Consider the following 25025-nt stretch of genomic DNA (forward strand, 5'->3'; position numbering starts at 1 on the left):
TGCTTCAGCAGGGAGTACAGTGCGTGGATGGTCCTGATCTGGTAGCCAGGACTGAGAGGCCTTATGAAGAAAGCTCCTCCTCTGCTTTCAGCCTGTCACATCCATGATCTGTTCTCACCACCAAGACCATGTTCCTCACTCGAAATTCACAGTAGTGAGAGCACCTGCCAGAGACCAAGCAGGCAATTCCCACAGAAACTCAGTATTAGAGAAGTCCCTAAGGCTGCAAATCCACACTGTGAGACCAGAGAGTGGCCAGACTGGCTTAGGGACAAAGCCGCTCTCCTCTGCTTACACATTTCCAGAATCTACAGCAGTTCTGTGTCCTGGGGCTCATGTTAAATCACTCCTGCATACCCAGCCCTTCTACCCTCTTTATAAAGCAGCCAGGTAGAGACCTTCCTCCTCCCCAGGAAAACCAAGGACCGTCTATCACAGCACCCCATATATGAAGGCTACAAGGAGGGTCTTGAAGGTGCCAGCACCTGTAGTGCTCATGCCATAACTGCTATGTCCTGGATTGGATCTCACCTTTTGAAAAGGAGTATAGCAATGACAATGATGATGATTAATATCACGGCCAGGACAGGTCCCATCACCCACAGCATCTCTGGTTCATCCTGCTGTTTTGCTGAAGCCACTTCCATCACGATCTCATCCGAGTAGGGGCTGGCTGCATATCTCTTCTGAACAGCATTGGCAGGAGAGGGAGAGAAAAGCAAGTGTCCATTATGCTAAAGCATCAGCTACATCCCTGAAATGCAGAGGTTTCCCCTTGCCTCTGGCTAGCAGGGAACGGTCATGCTTCTCAAACTCCAGCAGCACCCCACCAGATCCTCCCTCCCTCGACATCAGCGGAGGTCACACTGTGGGAAATCTCTTCTTGGTGTGAAACATTCTCCATGCCAGCAACTTCCTGGCTGGCAGACCTGGCCTCGAGGTGCCAAACTGGAGCAGCCCAGCTAAGCGCCACTTGCCAGCCCTGGATTCTCTCGGAGCCAAATCACAAGCTTTTGAATCCCAACCAATTGCACAGTGGGGCTGGCTGATGAGTCCTAAGTGGTTTATAATACCTGCTGTGTTGATACCAACACATCTCTCCTGGACAGGACTATATTAGGAAACCCCCTGCTTGGCTAGGTGGTTTTCTTAAAGGAACGAAATGACACGAACATTTTCTGCCTGATGTCTCAGCCCTCATAAACAGACCTTGGAAAGGGGCTCATGCTTACAGGTTTCTTTCCAGAGACTTCTGCAATCTGGCAGCCCAGAGATTTATAACCCAAAGGGACAGCTTTCTAGCCCCACCAGCAAGACAGGATTAGCAGTGACCCAAACTGTTCCTGCAGAAAAATGACACTGCACCTGGCTTGTTCTTCTGCTGTTGCTAAGGCTTATGAAGCTGTGTTGTCCCTTCACAGCTCAGCTTCGCGGGGTCAGAAGGGTTAAATGCTGCAAAAAGAAATCCCTTCCCCCTCTTAGAAAGGGCTAGAGGTGTATCAGTTCAGTGCCTGTGGCTTTTGAGCAGCACCTGCTGCCCAGCATTAGGGAGCCAGAAATGCTCTGCTCCTGCCACAGAAAATGTCAGTCACTGAAGAGGTGCCTGTGGATCTATAAATCTCCTGCTTTAAGGCTGAAGTTTAAACATGCACTTCATTGTCTGTGTGCATGTGAGGAGAAGAAAGGGAAAAATCAAGCGTGCTGGTGTCATACAAACGCACATCTTGATCTCCCCTCACAGGTGCCCTTGATCCCAGCCAGCCTGGCTTCAAACATGCGTGGAGTACAGAAAATGCTCTTATCTGTGACATCCTTCTGGCAGCACGCACAGGTGTGGTGGTATCCTAGCTGCTCTCCTCAGATTTATCAGTGGTCAGAGATGCCACTGGCTGGAGGGGGAGCATGGAGGGTGGTTGCTGCTTTGACCATGAAATCTTTCAGCCCTACACGACCCTGTTTCAATGACTCTGAAGTAGCTGCCGGCTCCCAGTTCAGCTCTGTTCCTAAAAAACAAGTCTGCATGGGATCACTGCAACCCATCGGTCTGTTCCTTTACCCCCTCATCCAGTTCAAATAGCAGGGCGGGGAGCCTGCAACAGCTCTGTCTGGGCATGGCACAGACAAGAAGATGCTACATTGGCGATGAGAGGACGGAGTAGAAGGCCTGGGGCCCCCCTTTGTGTGGGCAAATGGCTGCTCTGTGAGGAAGGCACAAAGGCTTTGCCTGTGACTACTCAGAAAGGCCAAAATGCATTAGGTGGCGGGGGAAGGAGCATGCTGATCTGTGCAGCAAGGTAACATGTGTGTTCATCTCCAAAGCTTTGTGCAAGGGGCAAAAATTCGTATTTCTGCAGACACACTTTGGAGATGCCTCCTTCCGGGAGAAGGCAGAAGCAGAAGAGATCAGAAGGACTGTTATCTCAGTGGCATTTCCAAAGGCAGACTGCAAGGTGCAGGTGCCCCTGCTCTCAGAGATGGCATTTCAACCACACTCCCTTTTGCCTTTGAAGAATGGCAATGTTATGCTCGCCTGCTGACACGAGAGACAGAGCAGGCAATTTAAGAGGAGCTGAGTGGGGGAGATAGTGCACAGCCTTGGATGGAATGCCTCATGCTTCAAATGAAAATGGATGCAACACAGCGGGGGATGCAGAAAGGTGGTCTCTAGGAGCAGGGTGTAATAACTCTGCTGGCCTGGTGGTTCACTGGAGAGCTGTGGCAGATCTACGCTAGGGAGGAGATGATGATGATGATAGTCTAGGATCAACTAGTTAAGGTCATCTCTTCTTGACAGGGATTACCAGGACAGCACATCCTGAGGCCTCTGCCTCACCTTGCTGTTAATCTGTGCCTCTCCTTTCCTCACCAGTATGCACGTCTTGTACGGGAACATGTGAGCTGGATGAGTAATGAAGAACTTGACCAGCCCTAATGAGCCATTACAAGCAAATGAGGCTGAGGAAGGGAGCCGCAGCTTGGAAGCCGACCAAAGTATTCTGTGCATCTCTATTATTTCCATTATTTACACACTGGCCACTGCTACTGCCGCCGCCACCACCACTCCTGCCCTCCGCGTTTACAGCTGGACACTGATGCGCAGGTCTTGCCGTGCTGCTCCTGGCTTATTGCATCAGCTACTCCCTTCCCCCTCACGTGGCCAGGCCCTGTGTGCTCGGCACGCTGCCGACACAGGCATAGCCCATTTGCCTCTAGCAAGGAGAGGCAAAGGAGCAAGAATCCCTACGCAGCAGGCAAGTGTGCAGCTTCGCCCTGCTGAGAACCCACTGCGATGGGAAGCACGTTTGCTTCAGATGTCATCTGAAAGCGAGGTTCTGGCCACAGAAGGGCCTGTGAAGGCAGGTTTGCAAGGGGATCATCCTGTTCACCACAGAGCCTCAGCAGCCACCGTGCAGGGTAGGATTTCACAGGGTGGTTTTCCAGTCACTTACTTGAACCGAAGCAGAATGAGAACCGAGCCCATCCCAACCGTGTGTCAAGCTCTGCTCTGCACACAGCCCAGCAAGCCACAACCAAGCTTACGTAGAACGCGTGTGTTGACACTGCCCTCCATGCTCATCTGTTTTGTCAAATACATGTGCCATTTCTCTCCAAAATCACCATCTATCATGCCAGCCACCTCAGCTTGTTGAGACCCGTATGCAGCCTCACTCTCCTCTCTTCAGAGAAAACTCTGCCATCCCGGCTTGCCCTGCCTGCACTAAGCCCACCCCAGCTCTGCTAGGAAAGGCTGTGTCCCCCCAGCAGAGTCCTTACCGTGTCTCCATCCTCCAGTGAGGCCAGCACGAAGCAACGATAGCTCAAGTCTTGAGACAGGGGCTTGTTGTAGAAACCTTTGTAGTTCTTCTCGTCCCCCAGGGTGAAAGTCTCGGGCAGCACGTCCACTTGAGCAGCAATGTAGGGCTTGAGTCTGTCTGCTTGGCGTCGCTGGCGCCTGCTCTGACTCCCTTGGCTTATGGCCTCCAGCAGCTGGGGACAAACAAGGTGCATCACTATTGCTTCGCCCAGTGTGACACCGCCTTACACTGTTACCTTACTGGTTGTAGGGCTCAGCAGGGTGGAATAGAAGGGAGGAGAAGATACTGGGTTTGATTTGGACATGGTGGTACTAAGAAACCAGAGGGATGCATTATCCGTTTAGGCATTGCTGGGGCACCTGTCTGCAGACCCTCACTGCAAGCTCCACCAGGTTCTCCGTTTTGGGAGAGCCCTGAGCTCTGGGATGCTGACACGGTGAATGTTGGGGCTGAGACAGCCTGACTGCCCCATCACCCTGAGTTAATGTATCCCAACAAGCTGCAAGGGAATTAGACCACATTCTGTAGTCCAAATATTGGTCTGGAAAGCAGCTCATGCTCTCTTATGGACACTGCATGTGAATTACAGCTGATACTGATATATAGGGAAAAAGTGACATTTGCTGCGTCTGTCCCTTCTGTCAGTGCCTCGGTATTTCACCTGCTGCGGGGTTGCAGGCAGAGCTTTGTGTAAATCACACAGAATGATAACAGATTTCATGGGATGTTCAGAGTAAAAATGGCAAATTTCATAGTCAGCCACAAATTCATGAAAAAGGATATAAACACACAAAAATTCAATTATACTGCTAAGAAACACTCTCAGATGTTTAAAGACGTTTTTCTAATGAATAAAAACGAATATCAGCCTTGGAACAGAAATTCTAATTTAAAATGAAGAAGGATGCATGAAATACATTTCACACACGAGTGTATCGGTGCAGCACTGTCAGGGCAAACAGGGAATGTCAGCGGGGCTGGGGACAGTGATGTGCACACAAAGCCACACCGCTGAGCTGAGCTCATTCCCTCTGAAGGGAAAAAGCTGGGTAAGGCACCCCCTTCTCTTTCCTCTCAACAGTCCATCCCTGTCCTCTTATGAATATGCATGTTGGAGCAATTTAGAAAAACTATACCTTGTACCTTGTCTTGCAGTATCACCTCTGCCCCGCCCCCCAAAAAAGAGGAAAAAAAAAAAAAAAAAAAAAAAGGGGACCAAAGAAAGGGATGGAGAAATCTCAGTTTCACAAATGTCCTTATAACTGCAGGGGGAACGGCGGAAAAACAGTCTTTAGATTGTGGAGTTTGCTCCCTACACACATCTCTTGTATCTTGGCTGAAATTACAGCTGAGCTCTTTGGGGCAGAAAGCAAGCTGTTATGTGCAAGGGCATGAAACCACAGGACTCCAGTATGACTGAGGTTGCTGGATGCTACTGCCACTTATACATGTAACTCACACCAAAAGACTGCATCAAAAGAACGCTAGGCTCGCAAAGTTCAGATCCTGAAAAATTAGAAAATTAATACTGCCTGTGCAAAATTAATTCAGCTATCTTATGTATGTGCACTGTGCTACTATCCTTGACTGCATGGTCACATACTATCTCTTCTGTAACTCCCCTGCTTTGTTCAATACACAGGACAGACAGCGCTTAATCAAAGAGCAGCTATTCCATATTTTGTTTTCTTCTTTGCATTATGCAGCCTGAGGCCTTGTTTATTGCTTACTATTCAAATCCAGCTCTGAAGACAAAATTAATAATTTCCTCGTGGGCTTTTCTATGGTGCTGATCACTATAATATTACAAGTGCTTCAAAAACATTAACGATTTTATCTTCCAAACACCCGTATGAGGTGAGATGAAAGTGATTATCCTAATTTTACAGATGGAGAACAGAGACACAGGGACATTAACGTAAAAAATGTCCACTAATTTTGAATGTCAAATTGAAAAGACATTGGCTTGTTTTGTCTTTTAAAGCAAACTTAGCATTTTTTTATAGCACTAACTGTATCCAGTAGAGCTCCTATTGACTTTCTCTGCAGCTGGGGATGCTTACACTTTGCAAATGAGGCTCCGAGATCTCAAACTGAGCACTCTGAGAAAACAAAACATGGAAGACAATGGCTGCTAATGAAAATTTTAGTTTAAGTCATTTGCCTGGGGCTGGGTGAAACAGAGATAGAAACCATTTCTCTTGATAGCTTTCAACCACCTAAAGCCCAAAACCCAACCATACTTTCTCATCCTAGTCTTCTATTTCTTGTGACATCTTCCAGCTTCTGCAATGAAGTGATGCAGATCTACAGGTGATGGTTCTCCATCACACAATTGTGCTCCATGTGCAGAACAGATCCACCGATACACGCCATGAGCTGGGACCCCATGGAAAAGATTGCACAATCACGTAATTAAAGATTGATGATAAGCAAGGGCTGATTTGCAGCTTCTAACGCTTTGTAATTTCTGAGCGCTTCAAGCTTGCAACTTTGTTCTCTTAATGGACCCTTCTGTGTGTGATTTCTTGGAATTTTTCCTTAGTGCTTTGGGTGTGGTGGTGTATATGGGGAAGAAAGAGCCCACAAATCCCTTTGTGGGACTCTCCTGACACCTGCACACATACTGTGCTACTGGTCTTGGAGGACTCCTGCACAGAAGAAGTTGCATCTTGGGGTGAATGGGCTGGTGAATACTGAAAGCCTTTAACAAAGCAAGTGTGAAGGGAACTTTGGAGGTTTTGTTGGATACTAGAGTGAACTCTTTATCTAAACTGAAGGCTCAGGTCATATCCAGAGAGTGGACAGCCTCCTGACAGGACAGCTTAATAAACTGAGAACAGTATCTTTCTCTTCTAGCTTGTTTTCAAATTAGCATCAAATTGCTTCAGCTGAAAAAGGCTGCAAAAAGCGTACAACCTGAGACAGGATCTGTCCTGGTCAGAGCTGTGAGACACTCAAGCGTGGTCTCCTAATAAGGCACATTCTGGGAGGTGGCTTCTCCCTTGCTTGACTCCAGCCTCCTTCCTATATGCTGTCACCAGCCAAGAAAGGGTGAGTGGCCACCACATGTCCCACAGCCTCCCATCTCTGACATACCTATGCTGCTGCACCCATGCTGTTGCCAGGAGGCCTGGGCAAAGCACACCGGGCCACCCAAGAGCCACTTCCATCACATCAGCTGCTACAGATGCCTACCTGGTCCAGCTCCATCTCATCAGGTGTCCGCCATCGAGCAGTTGGGCTGCTGGTGCTCTGATCTGCTGGCACAACCACGATGTAGTACCACCTGTGAAGGAAGGAAAACGTAAGCACTGGACCCCAAGTCATCTCTGGCAGGTCACCAAGTAACATGTGCCATATGCCTCTCAAGGATGACCTGCTCCTTTCCCTGCCCTCTAAGCAGCAAAAGGCTTCAGTAAGGAAAAGGCTGGCTTTCCAGCTGCACCAGAGCAGAGAACACTCCCATTAGCACTCATTAGGTTAATGAAGATCTACAGACTGTGCTCCAGAGGGTGGTGGAGGAGCTGTGAGAAGGACATTTATATAATCGGATTGTAGCAAGAACCCTGGGGGAATTGTGCTTCAGTGCAAGGATACCACAGTAACAAATAGGACTTCTACAAACTCGCTTTTTTAATCTCCTTGAGGCTTTAGGCATTATTTATTTAAAGGATATTATACAGTGTCAGAGAAAGTCCCTCCTGAGCCTCAACTGTGTTTTTGCTGGTAGCATCTGGAGTATACCCATCAGAGTGAGGGCAAACTGTCAAAGAATTGTCTTAATTTTATTGTACATAAATATTTGCTCAGAAAGAGCCAGCAGCGTGATCCCATGTTACGAGTAAGTGCCTCACTCTGTACTGTAGCCTGCTTCGAAGTTCACTCCCAGGTTACCAATCCACAAGCTGGCAGTGGTCTGCCCTGCCTCTTTCCCCATCTTTAGGCCCCCACCCTGCCTCCTCCACCCAGGCATGGCACCTACCTAACCGGCACAGAGGTCTGGACTTTGGGAAGGGTGAGTGTGAATTTTCCTTCCTGTATGTACTTGTTTGTGGCGATGGGTTTGCTTTGCAAGACGTCAGGAGCGGTGCGGATCGAGACAAGGTGCTGGAGCCCCCCAGCACTGCTGCCACGGTTCATTAGCACAAAAGAATAGTCCGTGTCTGGCTGGAGGTCACTTATGAGTTTCTTCATCGAGTGGCCATCCACCTCCACACTCTGGCTATTGTACAGAATCTGAAACAGGAAAAGGACATACTCATGCAGCCGACAGCTGCTGATGAAAACTCACCCTCAAAATAGCAGCATTAGAGGTGACAATTTGGCTCTGGGCCCTCCCTCAGGTGGTTCAGCTACTGTGTGCTTCATAAACAGCCATAAATCTTTAGTTAAAGAGCAACCCCCAGCAGAAAGTTGAGCTGTGCTCCCTGTGCCTCGCAGTGATGGGGCAGAGGAAGGGTCATCTCAGCAAAGCCCGGTGGCTTGTGCTAGCTGTGAGGCTGCTGGTGACACATGCACTGCTTTTTAGTGCCGGTTCGAGGGAGGAATCCAGATGGCTGTGCTTTGCCCTCATGCGGAGATGAATGGGTCTTTGTTTCTAGTCTCACGAGGCTACAGTGCACAATATGCTTTTGGTGTAAAATCCTGCCTGCTTTAAATTGGTGTCACTCCTGTGTCTACCAGCTGATGCCTGATCAAATGGTTAATGCAGAGCAACCCCATCCCAGCAAGGTGACCTGGGGGGGAGTTACATGCTGTACCAACTATCTGACAAATTCCACGAAGGGCTCACAAACTGGTACCCAAAACAGCGGCTTTGCAGGTGTGACACTCTGTTGCCATGACAACAGATGCTGGTGCTGTGGCAGCTATGGGCAGGAGATTCCTGCAGCTTTTCCTTGCTGTGCTTGCAAGGGGCTGCTGGGCAAGGCAGGGCAGGGCAGAGCTGCTGGTGGCCCCGGGCAGCCCCCATGCACAGCTTCCCACCTTGGGCCCACCAGCCCCTCAGCTAATGACATTTTCTCAGTGCCCTCAGTGTTGCAGATATGCAGGACCACACACCCCCCCCCCCAAGGCACAGCAGCCATAGGCACTGGTGGATTAGCTGCACCAAACAGCCTGTCTGCCCTGGGAAACTCAATCCTGACGGAACAACTCCTGTACCCGAAACCCTGGGCACTGCCTCTGCAAAGCCAGAAACTCAAGCAGTTCCTGGAGACAGAGACAAATGGGGTGTACAGAACTGGAGAGACCAGAGGTTGTGCCCCAGCTGTGATAAACCAGCCTGTTTCTTTCCACCAGGCGACTGTCCAGCCTGGCAGAGGAGTGCTGGATTCCTGATAGCGGTGCAGAGACACAGCATGCCAAAAACTGGCAATGGCAGAGCTGGAGCATGTTAAACCATGGCAGTTATTATGTGTCACAGACAGAGACCACACAGTAAAACATGCTCTTTCCAACAGCAGCCTTGAGAGGGAAGACGGCTCTGTGGAAGAAAAACTACTTGAGGTAAACCAGATTTTTCACCAGCTGAGTCCACTGTTCAGGCTGATGCAGGCAGCAAGGGAGGGACCAAACCTTCCAAGTCACCTTTTCAGCAGGTGGCAGAAATCTGCAGAAGGCTGCTGGCTTGCTGGGGCAAGGGCAGCTGATCAGCACTCTTCTAATGCTTAGTGCTGGAGCTGGGAGGGGGAGGGAGGCCCTGGAAAGAGATATGAAGGACAACGGAGCACAGGGACCAGGCTAGGCAGCTCTGCTTTTGTGCTATCCAAACAGTGATATCTGCAGCATACTTCAAATCCTCTTCAGGTCACTTTGCATGGAGGTGTGGATGGGAAAAGAGCCCCAGCTTTTTTGTGGCTGAGACGAGACTCCCAACAGAGCAGCGGTGAGGAGCCAGCAATGGAGAAGAGATGCAATCAATCACATTTGTTGACATACTACAATCTTCAGGGATGAACTGCAAAAATGAGTACCAAGAACTAAAATAACAGAGGTTTTCAGGGACAAAGCCCCTGCTGGCTGGCCCATGTGCAGGAAAGGCTGTCAGAGGTAGGATGTGAGGAAGGAATTGTTCTCTGCTGTGACTCCTCTTAAGATACTTTCTCCTGGGCTTTAACCCCTTTCTCTGAAGACATGTACATCAGGTGGGTGCTAATGTGAGTGAAAAAGGTGAAATGAAGAAATGCTTCTTATAGGGCTGGAATATCACAGATATTTAATCGGCAGGTTTCACCTTGCTCTGACACAGAAGTAGGCACAACAAAGACAGGAGTGCTAGACTTCAAGTCATCTGAGCAGCTTTGCAGTCTGTGCCAGCACCATCCGTTGCAATGATAATGCAATAGTACAGGTCCAGATATTCCCAATAAGAGCAAGTCCGGGGGTGTCCTGGTGGAGCAGTGGGACCTCTCTTCATGTGCTCCAACACAGACTTGAACAAAACCGAACTTCCAGCTTTAAGAGCTATGCTGGAAGGATGCAAAACCCACAGAGTTCTGCTGCCTCTCAGATGAGATTTCTCATTATGAATTCTTTCCTGGTAAAAGTATCATGAACTGCTTCTGTGTGTGCTCTAGGGAAGACACTCGCCCACTAACTGCCTACACATGAGGCACCTGCTGGGGATGTAGCTGTTCTCCTGGAGCAACAGGATGCAGAAGAGATGGTCAGGCACTTCAGTTTCCTTGCAGGCTCTGCACTGGAACTGGTCAGGACACAAGTCTCTGATTCAGTCCTGACACCAGATGATAATTTTTACTGCCATACACAGACATTTGTGTCTAAAGACAGTGAAATTGGCATTTGCAATGCTTTCCTGAAGCATTCTCCACCATCCCCCCTTTTCCCAGTTGCTGTAGCAGTTCCACGTTCCTTTACCTGCCATAACACATTGTCTTCTCAAATGTTATGCATCATTAGTTAAGGCCTCTACACAAACCTTACAATAATGTAAAGTCTCAGAAACAGTCATTTGTGTGCAGCTGAAGATGCCCGGGAGCTCGAGCAGGAATGCTATTTAGAGGTTGCATCATGGCCCACTGGTAACTACTTAAGTCAGCAGCAAATTTGGCCCAAGGGCTCTGAACTGCCAAACATTGCTGACTAGCCCATGGACTGCTGTAAAATGTCATTTGTGCTGCTCTTACCCACAAGAGAAGATTGGCAAGGCTAGGTGGGTCCAAATGTCACTGCTGAAGGTCTGCTGCTTGATTTCAAGGCAGCAAAGAATGTATTGAACTAAAAGATGAAAAGACACATAGTGTGCAACACTGGAAAAGATAATGACTTGATGGAGAAGCAGACAAGGTTGCCTCTTTTGCGGGCAGGAGTAATTACTACATTCCATGGGACACACTGTGAGAAAGCACTGCCCAGCATTCTCAGGGTTATTTCTGAACCAGTACCATCATAATTTTCAAAAGGTGCTGTTCCTTCTCCCTATTTGTTGAATACCTTGTGATGCTGCCTTTAACTGATATATCCTCTGTCCTGCCCTTAAGTTGAAAAATTCGTCTCGGGAAAGTGCAGTTTCCCCAAGGAGAAGATTGTATATATCTTGCACTTTCCATGAAAGCTCCAGAACAGTTTTCTGCAAGCTCACCGGAAAAGAAAAGGAATAGTGCCTCTGTTCCGCCACAACTGCTGGGCAACATTTTACACGGAATTTATCTCCTGGACCAGAAGAAGCTGTGAAAATTCCCCAAAGAGAAGTCAAACCTTCATTATTGATTTGGTAGCAATGAAAATTCCTAAGGTCTCAGTTCATCCCCTATAAAAACAAAAAAGCATCAGTCCTGCCTGTGCCTTACTATTCATTGTCAGAACAATATCTACTTTAATTAAATCTGTTAACGTAGAATATGACACCCTTTGGGACATAGATTTAGCATGAGACTGTTTATCAAGTGTAGATAATACTAATTGTTCCCATGGAGATTTATCTGCTATGCTAGTTACAGTATTAGGCTCTGGCCTCAGCATCCCATGTGCCTGAATTAGAGGAGAGAGGTGCCTTGTTTATAAAAATACGAAGTCCTGAAGGTTAAGGATTTCTTTTGAGTGGCACAATCAACGACCTGGAGCTGACCCTCTTAGCTCCCGGCCTTGACTCATGTGTGCCTGCAAGTCTAGGAACATTAATAGAAAGAAGACACTATTAGAGAACTATCCTTTTAACACTCTCATTTGCATGACTGCTCTTCAGTTAGCAAGTGGCTAATGCCATCTGCTTCTGTGTCATCTGAGGTTTAACCGCAGCAGGGGCAGACCCTGAGTCACCGTCTGTGTAAACAATCACAGCTACAAGGCATCAGCATTACGTCCTTGGCTCCTGGCTACCTCCAGCCACTCCACCATCCTTATGTGGCAGTAATGCTCCAAAGGTCACACTGTCCCTTTCTAGCACTGTGCTGTCAGAGAGAGACGTGGGCTTTGTGCCACAAGAATAAGGCAAGATGAAGCAGACTGGTTCTCCAGCAGAGTGCAAAGTAACAGGGCTCTGTGAAGTTCCTTGCGGCCAGATATCAGAACACTGATCCTAATGCACCCTACATCTGGGAAAGCTTTGAATACCAGAAGGTCTTCACAAAAGCCGTGTCTGCTTCAGCTAAACGCTGCATGTTAACAAGTGCCTGCTATTGATCATGGTAATTCAGCTTCAGGATTTAAACAAGGAGAGTGTAACAAGGAAGGGGAGGTGCTCACACACAGTCTGATGTAGAGGCAGTTCAGGACCTTCCCCTCATTCTGCTGGCTGTGGGTCTCCACAGCTCATGCAGGCCTTGCATTTGCTCTTGAGGCACAGCACGGCAGGATGCCTGTGCAAGAAGGAAGGGAAGTCACACTGCTCCCACCCCTGGCCACCTCTGCAGAGGCAGCAGATAGCTGCTGAAACTGGGTGGAAGATTATCCTTGGCAATGTGACATGTTGGTCTTGTTTCTTAAAGGAGACAAGCTGCACTGAGATCTGTAGAAATTTCCACCGCACTCAAGTCTTTTACCCACTCTGTGATCTGCACTGGGGGACAGATAAGAGCAGGAAGACATCAGTGTTGTCTGCAGCCTGGTGGATGACACTACATCCAGAACTGTGATGCAGAAAAAGAGAGCAGCAGCCATTCCTGCAGAGCTCCCTCTGCACTGACACATCTTGTGCTGCTCACACCTGTAACACCTTCTGGAAGGGTGATGATGCTTCTCTCCTTCACTCCCTGAGATTATGCATCTCCCTTGATGCTCTGCAGTAGCTCATAAAGGCAATACAGATGTTTGAGACAGGACACATTGCAAAAGGAGTCATCCTTAGTTTGATTCACTGGCTGGTTTTCAGACCACTTTTTCCTGGTGGTCTGTTGCAATTAAGTCGCATTTATGACTTTTCATACTTCAACCAAGTCAGGCATCAGGACAAGCTTGTGTAACCACTGTCTCGGAGCTGCAATGGCCAGCCTGACCAGTAGGCCCCGGCCAAGTGATACTAGGTAACAAGTTACTTGAGAAAGCTGATGGAGGAGTGAAGCACTGCTTGGGACTGCGTAAAAAACCACCACAACTGCTCATGGGAAAAGCATCAGTGATTTGGGATGCTGGACCAGTTTCCATTTGCCTTTGAAAAGGCAACTAATTCAGAGGCACTATCAAGGTACTTGATGCTCAAGATCGGTTTCTAGCCAGATGGTGCGAAGCCAGAAATACATATTATGATCCCCAAGACATCCGCATTCTCACACTGCCTCTGCTCAGCACATGCCTTCACTGCCTGGCACTTCCTGTTGGTGTGCTTCAGCCATCATTATTCACTCCTGTTTTGTTACCACGAGCCATGCTTACTGGCCATTCCACAACTGATCAAAACAGAAAGAAACAAAACTACACACCTTCTGGCCAAAGAAGGCTGAGAGGAAGGAAAGCAAGCAGCTTTCTGTGCTCTACTGTGTGCCAGTGGTTCACGTGTGGGTGCTCAAAAGTAAGAGCAGATACATAACTTAGGCTTGGAGGTCTGAGCTCCACAAGAACCCAGGGCAGTGAGCAACGTGACCCTGCTCGTCTCTTGGGTGATGGCCTGAAAACATCATGGCAGGTCAAGATGCCACTTTCCACTGTCCTGCTCACTGCCACAGGTGGAGCTCCCTGTCCTCTGCATCCCACCCTTACCTTAAAAGGCACTGCAGATTTATAGGAGTCAGGCACTTCCCAGCTCAGCAACACAGACGTTTTCATGACGGCATTGACGCGGAAGTTCTTAGCAAACACTGGAATGAAAAACAAGATATTTGAGCGCTGTAAGGCCAGTCAGGAGGGAGCCAGGCAGCAGCTTGGCTCCAAGTCTCTCTTTGTCTAACTCAGCAGCAGAGGTCAAAGAGTTCAGCTACAGCAGAGAAGCGAGGGATGAGGAGAAAAGAGCAACAGCCTTTTACCAAGTCCCCAGTCTCCAGTGGAGTTTTGCTTTTTGACTATACTTTCCAGCATCACAGAAAGGAAGTTGTAGGCTGAACTGCAGCCTTCCTTTCTCCCCCCTCCACTCACACTCTCTTGGCCCTTTGCCACGATCAAAGAACAGTGGTGCTCAGGTACTGGATCTGCAGATGATCCTACCCAGCTGCCGGCTCCAGTTCAAGCAAGAGCCTTTCATGTACAGATAAAACATCAAAGTGTGCCTGTGGAGCAACAAAGGCAATTAAGCTACCACCAACGCCCCTCTCCCCTCAAACAGCAACTTTAAGGAAACCTTCGCTGAGCCTCCCCTCGCCGAACTAGTTTTAGACTAGGGAGCACACTGTACCTGATCTCATTAGCCAGAGCGAAAGGGAACGTAGTCTCGTGAACCAAAGCAAAGGTCCCTGTCCCGGAGGCAGAGCTTGTTGTTAGGGCTTGTTAGCGGGGCACTTACCTTGCTCCACAGGCATGGTCCGGGACTGGATGCTGGGGCTGAGCGGCCCAACCCCCTTATTGGTGCGGGCCCTCACTTTGATGTCGTAAGTGGTATCTGGCTTCAGATTCGTCAAAGTGATACTTGTGTCCCTGGTGATGTTAACGAGGTCCTGCTGGCTATTTATGTCCCTGTATACCACAGTGTAGTTGACGATCTTGCCGTTTCTTTCTGCCAAGACTGGGGGGTCCCATGCAACTTCTGTGGTGGAAGTGGTGAGACCCACCACACGCAGGTTCTGCGGGAAGCCACTTGGCACATCTTCCGCAGTAGTGATCTCCTTCTCAAACTCCTCTCCTGGGCCAGCTCTGTTCTTGGCAGACAGTCTGAAGAGGTATGTGGCCCCCTTGTGCAGGTTGGTCACAGTGTAGTGATGGTCTCTCTTCCCGAAGTCTATCGTGTTCATCTTTTCCTCATCAAGACGTCTGTACTGCAGCCGGTAACCCAGCAGCTCCCCTACCATCTCCTTGGGTGGGTGCCACTGGATGAGGGCTGTGTTCATGGCTGTCGTGCTAATCATCATGGTGGGCTTCCCCGGGACTGCAACATAAACACACAATGACCATCTATAGCCTGGGAGGAGGGGAAGGAAGGACCGCTTCTGTGCTGCTCAGTCCGTGAGGATTGAGGAAAGTGGGAAAGTTCAGAAAACAGGGTGAAGAGGATGACAGACAATTCACATGGATAGAGGCAGACTGACCCTAATCCGGTGGTGAGGGAAGCTGGAGCTAGCCAGCTCTTGGCTGCCATTTTCCCATGTGCTGCCATCTAAACAGAGAATCAATTCAGCCATATCCAGCCCCAAAATTCATCCCCTTTTACAGGAAAGGTTTAAGGTACCTCAAAGTATAATATTTATCTCAGAGAAGATCTGAGAAGATCGTCCTCCCAATCAGTGGTCTTCACTGGATGCTGGCCCCAGTGCACTGTATCACAACAGGCACACAGAAGCCCGAGTCCAGCATCCTGATCTGTCTGGAGGCAGACAAATTTCATCCTGAAACCTTGCAGTTTTACCATCTGCAGAGGCAGCGAGCAGAGCTGGGCGGGCTGTTTGCCATCAGAATACATTTTGGTTTAGCTGATGAGCAGATTCGTGATGTCAGTGTCGATGTGAGAGGTGAACACAAGCGTTCCACAGGATTTTTGCTTATGCTGCACAAGTCAAGGGGTGCTGTCGTCACTGGTTAGGAACTGATGGCTTTAAATTGATGGTTTAATACCTTGATCTCCTTCAGTTAAAAAACGGATGCGTCTTCACATCAGCTTAGATTTGTAAACAAATCAACTGATAGGGAAGATACTCAGAATCAAAGGAATGGGGCCATCGATATGAAAACGAAAATGGGATTGTAGCCAAACCTAGTTACATATCCTTGCACAGTTTTGAAATGTATGAGCCCACAGACGATCACAAGAGAAAAATGCTTTTGACAGAATTATGCCCCGATTTTGCCATCAGAGGGCGATACCAACACTCTCCTTTGAGGTCAAGCCTGCAGACGAGCCTGTACAAAGGCAGCTCTGGGGGTGGTTTTGTACCTATTTAAGACGTACAATTACATTTCCACTGCCAGTGCCATCCTCCTTGCACTCATAATACAATGTCTAACAGCAGCTAGTATTAAGGGACACATTATTTTCAAAGCTGATTCCAAATATTAACTTTAAATGTGCATCATAACATGGGAAGACCCACTGTGGTTTACAGTGCAACACTGGGATGTTTAAGAAGCTTTTCCTGTTTATAGGACAGCTGTAGCAATTTGATGAACAGAGCATACATCATGGTGAGGCACAAGGGAGACAGCATTTGAGATTGTGACAGTGGAAACTACCTCTGGAGCTCCCCATATGCAGCGCGGAGGAGATGGCAAGCTGTTCCTTGTTTAAAAGCACCAGGAACAAATGCTCTCAGTTTGCACAAGCTGCATTCCCATAATAACAAGTGGTAAATACTGTTCCTGCGGCTGGTGTGAGGAAGCAGCAGGATTATCGGTTGTAGGACAGGTCTAGTGAGTGGAAATCGTGGACAAGACAATGTCAACTAGTTGGTGCCACTGCCAAAGGCAAGCTTGACCGCATCCGGAGGAAAGCACCTGATGAACTCCTGGCTGCCCCTGCTCCAGGTTGAGGATCCCGTGTTGCACTAGGCACAGGGTACGAGTCTCTACTGAGATAGCAGAACCAACCTGGCTGGGATCACCAGGACCTAGAAGTTGTGTTCGCAGCACTCCTATGGCAGGATTTGTTGTGTTCCAGATTTTACCATGACTCTAGGAGCAGCTGGGCTCACCTATATAAGCCTGGGGAGGCAGCAGTAGCAATGGCTGGGGGGGAGCTGAGAAGCACCTCGAGGAGCCCCCTGTGCCAGGGGCCATCCCAGTTACTGCAGGAAGCAAGAAATGGCACTCGCCTGCGAGAACAAGGTGAGGACAGGCCATGACTCCAAAGCTGAGGAGGGCCTGGACTTTCAGGCTTCCTCTTCCCAGGTCTCTGGACTATGCAGATGAGCTCAGACCCATGAGTTTCATTGCTCTCTCACAGGCCCTGGCAGTGTCTGTCCATCTGTTTGCTGCACTTTGCTCAGGTGATCCAGTGGCAAAGCCTGTAAGTAAGGGCTGGAGATCACAAGAGTATGTACCTCTGCAGCGTCTCCAGCCCTCTCGCTTCCTCTCGTACAGGTGCCTTGGCCATACTCCCCATGCACCTCTTGGGAGGTTTTACCACCACCCCTACTGTGGCTGTGGCATCCACTCCCCACACTCACCTGCCCCTGTGGTGGTGATGACTTTTGGCTTGCTGCGGGCACCATCTCCTTTGGTGGTGTAGGCAGCGACTGTGACAGAGTAGGTGGTTTCTGGCAGCAGGCCTCCAATGACTGTCTCCTGGGATTTCATCCACGGGGCAGAGAAGAGGCAAACGAGAAGAGCAAATGCTTGTTACTGGAGTGAGCAAGAGGGCACTGGGGTCAGTGTCTCCAACAGCAACACACCGACACACTCACTGGCTCACACTCACGCATCGCACTGAAACACACGCATCTTGCACAGAGCCAGCAAACTACAAGTGCTGCCACTCGCAACGCTCACCTGCCTAATTTCAACCCTGCCTCTAACACTTGGCCTTTCCGAGGACCCACCAGCAACCTGTGTCAGCAGTTGTGCTCTCCCACGGCTTCTGCCAAGAAGGAGATCTGCTCCAGAGATGGTCCTGCGTGAAACCTGAGAGTAAGAGGACTGTGGAGCTGTGAACCAGAGCAAAAGCCAGTTCAGCTGGCTGCGGAAATCTCTTAGGGGCTAATTTGGGGATTTTTAAAGCTGCCTCTTGCAGCAGAGCCTCGGGGAGCACAGAGAGGCAATGCAGGGGCGGGGGGCCCCAGGCAGGGAGCACCTGCAGTGCTACAGCATCATGCTCACCCTCCTTGCCAGGCACAGCGTTGCAGGGATGGGATGGGGTCATTGCAAGATGCTGGCAAGACCTGGAGGGAAAATCCTGCACTATGGGAGGTCTGGCAGCAGAAAGGCGGACTCGGCAGGGGTCCTAGCATCCTTGCATGCTCTGGTTTCCTCTGGGCAGGAGGAGGGCATGGCTCTGCACCTCAATTTGAGATCAAAGAGGGGAGCGCTGCTCCTCCCTCCTGGCCTCCAGCGGCAACATGACTCGTGCCAAGCCTGGCTGGCCAGGCCTGAAACAAGCAAACACAGTGAGCTCAGCAGCTCCCAGTGAGCTCAGGGCAGGTACCCCTGAACTGCAGTTATCTGTGGGTGCTGTGAAAGCAACTGGGCCATTAGCACTAACAACCCATCAGGTCAGGGAGCAAGAGACAACCGGGCTGGAGAAGCTTTTGGAAAGGAGACAGGGGCTCTCGGTTGGTTGCAGACAAGAAGAGCAGAGATGGAGAGGGTTAATCTCCAGTTGCTGAGGACAGGCCGCATGGGCACTGTTAGAGGCTGCTCCAGGGGTCTGATCTCTGCCTGGGGCATCCCTGCCAGCTTGAGGGGTACAAGGGGCACCTGCGGTTGCTCTCAGAGCACAGCCAGTCTCCCATCACTCGCACAAACACCCACGCTATTAAACCTGCTGACTTCCAGTCAGTGCTGCTGGTTCAGGTTACCTGCCCAGGCTTACTCATGAAAACCACCACGTTACCATCGCGGAACCAGCCAGCCCAGAGAAAAATCAACAAGCACCAACAAGAACCCCGCCAAAATCACCGTGTGAACCAGAGTCCGATCCCAACTCCGCCCCTGCAGCAGATCATGTGTGCGGGTGAGTGGACGCGCAGTCCGATCGGTGCCAATGGACCCGCAGGGGAAGCACTCACACGAAACCTGCAGACTCTGAACATCCCAAGAGAATTCACTCCTCCCAAATCCATGCAAAGAGAAATTCTCACGCAAAAGCATGCCACCAGGAGCAAAGCAAGCGAGCTGGGAGGAGGGGAGAGCGACGAGGGATGGATGAAAGAAGGTCTGATTGCATAATGTAAACACAGTGCTGTCATGACAAAGCCACTACGAGCAAGAATCCTCCGTATAAAGCAGGAGAAATACATCGTGCTGGGGAAGCTCACAGTAGGGCACGTAATGGAATTGCTGATTCTAAAAAGGTCATTTTCTACTTTGTTCCTCCGAGTTTATATTTAAAAATTATGTGGGAAAATTGGATTTAACTGTTTAAATGTGATTGCTTTCTTATTACTATCTGTGTTTCAGCCAAAGGTCACGGTTGAGAGTGTAGGTTATTTTTTATGACTATGATCAATGTGGCTTAAAGATTATATATCTAATTTTACCATGTAACTTGGTGGGCCAACTACTGCAGAAAGTAGGATGCACCTCTGAGTCGATCACTTGAGCTTGCCTAAAACTGCACTGCAACAAGCTGGAAATACAGATTATAGGAAATGTCAATTGCTTTTCTGCATTTAGTAGCAATCTAAATGCCAATTTTCTCTGGATTTGCTGCTTGTGGAAGGTTTCACAATGTAACTCTCCAGCCTCATTAAGAGAGTGAAAGGGATGTTTTGACAGCACTGTGTCTACAAAATTCACAAATCGATTTACCAAACCCCTCTTTTCCAACCTGGAATACACACAAGTGGTACTTACATGGTCGACGGAGTCCTCAGCTCTCCACTGATGGGGGAGAAAGGAAGGAGGAGAGAAAAATGGAGACACAGAATTTTAAGGGGCAACGTGTAGGAAGGGAATGACAATGACAACAGCAGGGGTTAGCAAGACTGGGTTGGGGGGATTACAACACTTATACACAGCGGGTCACTTGGCATAGGCTGTGCCAAGGGAAGAAATGGCATAGAGCAATTTTCTACATGCCGCTAGCCTGCGCAGTAGATCTAAGATCATTCACACAAACAGGGTCAAAGAACTTCCTTCTCATATGGGTGAAGAGGTCATCATTCTTAACTTTACAGTCCTTTCCCCTTCTGGCTTTGTTTGCACTTTTCTGCCTCTTCCATGAGCAGAAGTAAGAAGGGACAGCTTGTACCAAGGCTCTGGGGCTGACTGCTGCCCCACAAGTCACTCACAACAGTTCTGTGGCCTAATCATCAGTTTCTGTCCTAGTGATCCTCTAGCCACCATCTCTTGGCTGAGAACCAAAGACTTCAACACATAAAACTCAGAGGGAACTCTGCCACGGAGCACCAATGCAACTTCTACAGAGCCTCTCTTTCCTTTATCATTTTCAAGAAAATGCTCTGGGGACCTCAGAAACCAAGAAGTGCTGTCTCTTGTAAACAGTGCAAGACAGGCTGAGATGTTACACAGAGCTTCACACTAAGCTGCTCCACTCCAGCGGCGCAGCATGGCTTGCAGCGAGGCTAAAACTGGTGCACGTACTGAGGAAACAGCTTCTCACTCTCAATTTACACAACACCAAATGGCAAACACTCATTTGGCAAGAGCAGCCCTGCAGGTAAGACTTCTACACAAACCATTTCCCAGCAAATACTCATGTGGATTCCCAGCCACGGCAGCTCAATTAGGGCTCTGAAGAGGGAACACGCAGGTTTCTGGCTGGATTTGGGGTTCTAAAGCATCAAAGCTGCATTGGGGTGGTGAGACTTAGCAGACCTTGGCTGCTGCCACGCATGCCTGTAGCACTGCTCTTTGTGGTTGATGCACCAAAGGCAGGTTTGCAGAGATCACAGCAAACTCTCAGCCAGGGTGATGCGTTACATCTCAGGTTACTAAAACTGCCTGGAGGAAGCACCGGTCGATGGGTTCAAGCACAGAGATGAAAGTGGAATTTAGGTATTATTGCCCCGACACACAGTGTGAGCCTTGGTGAGCCTTGCTTCTGAGTCTGAGCTGCCAGCTGTGAAATGGCGCTCAGACACTGACTTCCTCGGGACACCGGGAAGTCCAGCTAACGCTGCTGAAGTGCCTGGGAACCTGCAAGGGTGGCAGAAGCACTAAATGGTATTAAAGCCTCAGGTTGCCATTTGTAGTCAGGCTGTTTGAGGTGGCTTTCACAGGCTGCAGCCTATCACAGTGGCAGAGTACTCTTCTCAGCAGTAAAATACATGGTATACCTTCAAAATATTTGTCATTTTATTCTCTAAATTCAGAAAGAAACAGCTATTGGAGAAACGTTCCTGGAAGATTTTATTATAGTTACTTTATTTGATGCCATGAGACTGCAGTAGAACTATCCCCCTAAACTATCTTAAAATATAATTTCAACAAAAGGATCAAGTTGTCCTAAAGACTTCCTATAAAGCCGAGGCCCTCACTAAGTATTATGGTCACTAAAGGCCCTCCTTCCACACACAAGTTGGTGTTATTTCCAGTGTCGCATGCTTAGCTCACCCCAGGTCATTGCTGTTGACATTCTACCTCTGCCAGCCAGCCCAGACCATGGCCAACAACCACACGCTCTTCCCTGCTGATCTGAAACAAAAGTCTTACTACGGGAAGGATACAAGGCCTGGTAGCTCTTTCTCCAAGAAGTACGCTTCTGCTCTGACACCACGTCCCTGCTGTATGGGGGCCACGTGGATGGTAACACCCCAACATGCCTCCACAGAGCTGCAGGAGCAGAAGGTGACACTCCACCGCAACGAACAGCAGAGCGGACGTGGGCTCAGGAGGCTCCTGCATCTCACAGCCTCTCATACCACAGCAGGGAGTTTATCACCCACTAGGATTTTAGACCAAGTATTTAATGTTCAAACTGTTTGCTCTTATGTTTCAGCGGACTTTAATCTTGCATCAGATCAGAGTGCAAAGAAACGCCTTGAGATCTGTGCTGGAGGAGTAACAGTGAAAAGCCAGGCCTGCATAAATACCCTCGTATAAATTCAGTTTCATTATGAAAATATCATCTGCAGATCAAAACATTTCCTTCCTTAAACTAGCTCAATTGCTTCTAAACTGTTTAAGGTTGGTCAGTAAGACAAATTGATCTGAAAAGCCCAGGAGCCGTCATAAAAAGAACTCAGACAGGGCTGTGTGCATGAGGCAGGATGGCTCAGGGAAGTGCTAAAGCTAACAGAGTGTATTTATGGCAGCTGCAATCCCTTAACATTTCATTTTACACTTCAACACCGCACAGCGTAGTCATGTCTCACCAGGGAATGTCCATTTTCCCTAACCATGGCTCTTGCAAAAGACAGACTCATGCCCTCCTGAACAGCCCCAGCTACAGGAAGCTGGTACTGTGGTTCTCCTGGAGATTGTTCTCCTCTCAGCTTCAGCGACTTTGGCAAAACAGCGGAACTCCAGATGTAATCTTGGGTGCTCAGCTTGTGGGATGCAGCAGTCTAAGGCTCCCGAATCTCACCTTTGTCCATTACTGAAGTGCCTCTTGGATCACGCCTTTCAGATTTGTTCCACGTACAAAGCAGAGTACATCTCACCTCCATGCCAGACTCCTACCTAGATGAGTACACATGCATGAGGAGTTGTTCCAAGTAAAGATCCTTGACTATCACACAGCAAAAGAAGGAGGCTGTAAATTCCTCTGTGTTACGCCTGGGGTGGGCACTGCCCAGGGAGAACAGAAGTCTCTGCTTCCCCTTCCTCCTTTGATCTCAATCCAACAGCATGAAGTGCTTGCTGTTACTTCTTCCTGCTCTTCTGGAGCAAGCCGATGGGACGTGCGCTCAGTCTGCATGCTGGATGGAGAAGCGCTGCCTGCGAAGACCACACAACCTTCCCGTGAGCCTGCAGCCCTTTTTGTGGGCAGCACACCTCTTCCCTGCCACAACCCTGCAGAGTAGGAGTAGGAGTAGGAGGAGGTGTCAGGAGTCTCTTTTCCATAAAGCCTGACCTCCTCGTCCAGCTGTACCCAGCTGGCTCCCAGCAGCAAAAGCGCTGCAAAGCTCTCCGGGCAGGCGGGATGTGCAGAGGGCTGTGAGCAGCGAGGCTGATGTGCACGCTGCATCCCCAGAGCAATGCAGGCAGCAGGCTCCCTGGCAGATACACTGCACAGTCGAGGGCCGAGGCAGTTGTCGAGGCCACATTACAGCCTGGGGAGAAAGTCACCCCTCAAGATGTTCCAGTCTGGGCCGAGGACAAGCAGGCTGGCAGCAGGACACAACGGATCAACAGGTAGATTCATGCAGGGTCTAGCTGCCTGTCTTGGAAGGAGCAAACCAGAGTCACACTTGCATGGGGGAAGGCCCGTCCTCCCCTGGCCCTGCTGCCTCCTTTGTGCCCAGTGCTCCAGGCTCAGCGCTGAGCTGTGCAGGGCACACAGTCCTGGCACCTGGGAAGGGATGGAGGGCATCAAGCCCACTGCTCCTTCTGACACGCAGCAGCCGCCCAGGGATTGGAGACCAAGGAAAGCAGGCGGACCCCTCCCCTCCACTGAAGAACCTAATGCTTGTGCCCCACGGCCCTGCTGTCCCCCCTGCTCCCGCGGGCTGGCGAGGACTTGTATGGGTCATGGAGTGCAGCTGAGACCCCGCACGGGTGCCCCTGCTCCTTTCGAAGGTGCTTTCTCTGTGCTCAGATGTGTTGTGCACAAGACCCAGGGCACAGAAATGAATCTCCTGCCACCACCCACCATGGGACCTGGCTGAGCCATGATAGGCAGTGCCTGTGCAGGAGGTGGCGTGGGTATCTGACCCAGCTCTGCAGCAGTACACATGCTCTCTCTGGGCGCTTCTCCACAGGGCATGGTCACATTTGCTTGTCCATCAGTCTGTCAGTAGGAGGTGAGAGCTCAGACTGGAAGGCACAGAGAAGCCTGATGGAGGTAATCAGTCACAGGCACAGCCACAGAGGGGAGGAGAGTCCTCAGCTCCATGGCAGGACCTTCCTAAGAACTGATTACTCTCCCTAGGCAGGAGGCCGTAAAATAAAATGTGATCTCTCCAGCACCAGGGCCACTACTTCTCTGCTGATGTTTTAGTCCTTTCTGCTCAAATGGTTTTGAAAACTCAGGATCTGTATTATCTGCATAGCTAACATCTCCGTTCCCTTTCCTTTTTCCTTTCATCTTCGTTTACTCTCTTCTCTTTCTCATCTTCAATCAGGAAAAATCACGAGTCAGCTTTAATACCAGTGTCTTCGTACCATCTGCAGGAAGCAGATTACATGGTACATACCTACTCAAAATCAGCTGACAGCCTGGTGAGGCAGGAGGAGGAGCTCTGCCTACATTTCCAGAGAATTTCTTCTTGAACCCCAGATTTTCAATCAGTTTAATTCCCTCCTTGTGCACTGGTATAAATCTTCATGAATGTTTATGAGTACTGAACTGTAGCTATATTCTGGTCATCTTCATCCTGTGACCTTCAGGGAGAAGTGTTCCAGTGAATCTTTTCGTTTTCTTCCATGGAAAATAACTCTTCCAAGACTACTTGTTAAAGTTTGATCTGGCTGTTTGCAAAGTACAACTTTGTACATCTTGTACAGCACGGCTGTACTGAAAGATGGCAGCTCTTACAAGGTTCTTCAACTTCTGGAGCAGATGTACTTCATCACAAGCACAGGTCATGCCTGGCTTCTCACTCCTTTGGGAAATAAAGATCTCTTCTGCCAAGTCAGTGAAACTTCTTTCCTGCAGAGTCATCACAAGAGTGATATGACTCCTTCACTGTAGTCACTTCTCTGCAACTATCTTCTGGCCTTTGCTTTCATCCAAAAACTACAGTGGATGAGTTCAGCACCATACACACCACAAACCCCCCCGAACAAATAAAATCATAGCAACCAAGAACTTTCCCACATGAATTCAGCAAATACAAAAGACTGGTAAGTGGTCTGGCAGGCCAGGAAGCTTTAAGCAACTTGCCTCCTTGA

General features: G+C 49.2%; 1 protein-coding gene across 14 annotated transcripts in view; it reads right to left on the reverse strand.

Moving 5' to 3' along the window:
* Nucleotides 1-25025, reverse strand: part of PTPRF (protein tyrosine phosphatase receptor type F) — a 392629-nt gene that overhangs the window by 35993 nt on the left and 331611 nt on the right. For 9 of the 14 annotated variants that reach the window (XM_037403550.1, XM_037403535.1, XM_037403536.1 and 6 more), the window contains 8 exons: nucleotides 19863-19889; nucleotides 17519-17636; nucleotides 14710-15288; nucleotides 13974-14071; nucleotides 7801-8054; nucleotides 7014-7104; nucleotides 3775-3987; nucleotides 532-686 (listed from right to left, as the gene is read on the reverse strand). In XM_037403550.1, the coding sequence (XP_037259447.1) occupies nucleotides 532-686; nucleotides 3775-3987; nucleotides 7014-7104; nucleotides 7801-8054; nucleotides 13974-14071; nucleotides 14710-15288; nucleotides 17519-17636; nucleotides 19863-19889 (1535 nt within the window). The remainder of the gene's footprint in view (nucleotides 1-531; nucleotides 687-3774; nucleotides 3988-7013; nucleotides 7105-7800; nucleotides 8055-13973; nucleotides 14072-14709; nucleotides 15289-17518; nucleotides 17637-19862; nucleotides 19890-25025) is intronic. The other 5 variants (XM_037403549.1, XM_037403548.1, XM_037403545.1 and 2 more) reach the window with 1 other exon arrangement.

This window comes from Falco rusticolus, chromosome 11 (assembly GCF_015220075.1).
Source record: "Falco rusticolus isolate bFalRus1 chromosome 11, bFalRus1.pri, whole genome shotgun sequence".
In the NCBI taxonomy this organism is placed as follows: domain Eukaryota; kingdom Metazoa; phylum Chordata; class Aves; order Falconiformes; family Falconidae; genus Falco; species Falco rusticolus.